This window comes from Galeopterus variegatus, unplaced genomic scaffold (genome assembly GCF_000696425.1).
Source record: "Galeopterus variegatus unplaced genomic scaffold, G_variegatus-3.0.2 Scaffold185, whole genome shotgun sequence".
Taxonomy (NCBI): domain Eukaryota; kingdom Metazoa; phylum Chordata; class Mammalia; order Dermoptera; family Cynocephalidae; genus Galeopterus; species Galeopterus variegatus.
This window is the reverse complement of record NW_007726296.1, coordinates 752,770-755,274: the sequence shown is the minus strand read 5'-3', so window position 1 is coordinate 755,274 and position 2,505 is coordinate 752,770. Positions and strand designations below refer to the sequence as shown.

Below are 2,505 nucleotides of genomic sequence, written 5' to 3'. Positions count from 1 at the left end.
CTGATTCCATGGCTGGCAGGGCATGGGAGCGAGCACCTTCTGCATCAGCCCTATGACAGCCACAGCCTGATCCGGGCCCCATTCTTTCCGCAGGTGCGTTTCTCATACCGTATTTTATTTTCCTGTTTGGGAGTGGCTTGCCTGTGTTTTTCCTGGAGATAGTCATTGGCCAGTACACCTCTGAAGGGGGCATCACCTGCTGGGAAAAGATCTGCCCCTTGTTCTCTGGTGAGTATGGGACAGTGGCCACCCAGGGCCTGGTGTTCATCAGATCTGTAAATTTTTATTGAGCACCTGCCATTCGCCAGGTACATCGAACTCTCATGCATATCACTTAGCTCTGTGCCTAACACAGGCTGGCGCCCGCACAGGACAAATACACTGCCACTACTGCTGTGTAGGAGGAAGGGGAAGGAGATAAGGCAGGTGGCCCATGCACAGTAACTGCTTGGTGAGTGCCAGCGGCACCTACCTCTCTAGGTTGTCGATAGATAACCTATCAGCTGCCGAGCAGTGTAGTGCNTGCCACCATGAGCTTCCTACACAACCCCCACAGTGGGGCAGAATGCTCATGGTTTTCCTCAGAGTGAGGTGGTTAACCCTCCTCAGGCTCTGGGTTCAAATCCTGCACTCTACAGATGACTTGGGCAAGTCCTTGAGCCCCACTGAGCCCTGGTTCCTCCAGTGTAAACCATCATTTTGGGGGTTATGCTGAGGATGAAGGGGGATTGTGTCTGCGGAGTCCTGACTCAGCCAGTGCCCAGCTTTAAATAGAAGGATTTCACAGTCCATTCAGCCAGGCACCTTCAAGCTCCTCCCAGGCATAAACCCTGCCTGGAAACTTCTCATGTTGTATAAAAAGGTGGGAAAATCTATCCACGAGAACTGAGGCCACAGGATAGTTTGGCAGACCAACGCATGCAGGACAGGAGAGGGAGAGACAGTCGGGCAGGCCCATGGGACAAAAGCCCAGGCCCAGGCCATTTCTAGTCCCTGCCTCACTCCTGACCTTGGCCTGTCAGGGGTGCTGTGTGACCCCAGGGAGGCCATGGGTCTCTTGCAGGCCTGGTGAAGTGGAGGACCTTCCTTATCCTGGCGGAGGGGCTCTGAGAAGCCTCATTCCCTTCCCACAAGTTCCTGTGTGCTTCCCACAAAATCACAGTGTCAATTGCAGGCCCCATTTCTTGAGCACCTACTAAGTGCCAGGTGCAGTTTCCACAGCATTACAAGTATCATCCCAGTGAATCCTCACCCCACCCCTTCATGAGGGGCTTCTATTACTCTTAGCTGAATTTTACACATGAAGAAACTAAGGCCCAGAGAGGTTAAGCAGCACGCCCAAGGTCACACAGCAAATGAGGGGGCTGAGCTGGGGTTTGAACACACACTTCCTCTCATTTTCAGCCTTCGGAATCATACCAACAGTTGTAGCATTAGCTCCTATATACCAAGTGTGTGTGCCAACCACGGAGCTGAGCCTCTTAGGTGTGCATTTGGTAGTTTCTTCTCTTACTTTGTGTTTTCCATCTCTACCCGCTAGAATTTCAGTTCCAAAAGAGCAAGAATCTGTTTTGTCTTGTCCACCACTGTATTTTGGGTTTAGATGGTGCATGGGTCATGATAGACTTAAATATATATGGGATTTTTTTCATTTAGTCTCAGTCAATCTATGAGAGGTAGGCACTTGTGTCACACCCAAGTTACAGGTGAGGCACCTGAGGCCCAGAGAGGGTAAGCAACATGCTGAAGGCCACACAGCAAGTGAGATAGCAAATTTGGCTCCAGAACTCCTGCTCCTGACCAGTGCACTCTCTTGCCTCTCAGAGAGGATGCTTAAATTTAACAGCAGCAGATGGCCCACAGGCCCCCCTGAATCCCTCTCGCCCCTCGCAGGTTGTCTACTTCACCGCGACTTTCCCGTTCGCCATGCTCCTGGTGCTGCTGGTCCGTGGGCTGACACTGCCTGGCGCAGGCGCAGGCATCAAGTTCTACCTGTACCCTAACATCACGCGCCTCGAGGACCCACAGGTACTGCAGTACTGCAGCGCGGGGCCACGCTGTCCTCCCAGTGCAGGGCAGGGCAGCACATTCTCCACAGTTCTCTGATGCCCAAGTCTAGCTGGGCTGTCACCCTGGCACTTGTCCACGGCCTGTGGTGGCTATGCTAGTTTGCAGCGCTCTTGTACCTTTCCAGCTGTGGGTGTCTCTTTTCTTGTTGAGAACTCCTGAGGCTGGCCAGTTACAGAGTCTGCTTTAGGCACTGTGCCAGGTAAGGGGGAGATCTTTTTATGAGTTCATCTCCCCCTTGGGCCGGGCTTCTGCCCACAGCAGTTGAGAGTGCTGCATCCTGGGGGTGGGAGAGTCAGGGCCTGGAGAGCTGCTAGTTTCCTTGGCTGAGGATGGAATTCAGAGTAATGACCTCTTGGAAGGTCGAGGGGCAAATACTGGAGGTACTCAACCACGTGACCTCAGGAAGTTAGAGAAAACCCCAGGAGATTTTATAGG

General features: G+C 52.8%; 1 protein-coding gene across 1 annotated transcript in view; it reads left to right on the top strand.

Moving 5' to 3' along the window:
• Nucleotides 1–2,505, top strand: part of SLC6A6 (solute carrier family 6 (neurotransmitter transporter), member 6) — a 47,160-nt gene that overhangs the window by 20,675 nt on the left and 23,980 nt on the right. The window contains exon 5 of the mRNA XM_008564395.1: nt 1,894–2,028. Coding sequence (XP_008562617.1) covers nt 1,894–2,028 — 135 coding nt within the window. The remainder of the gene's footprint in view (nt 1–1,893; nt 2,029–2,505) is intronic.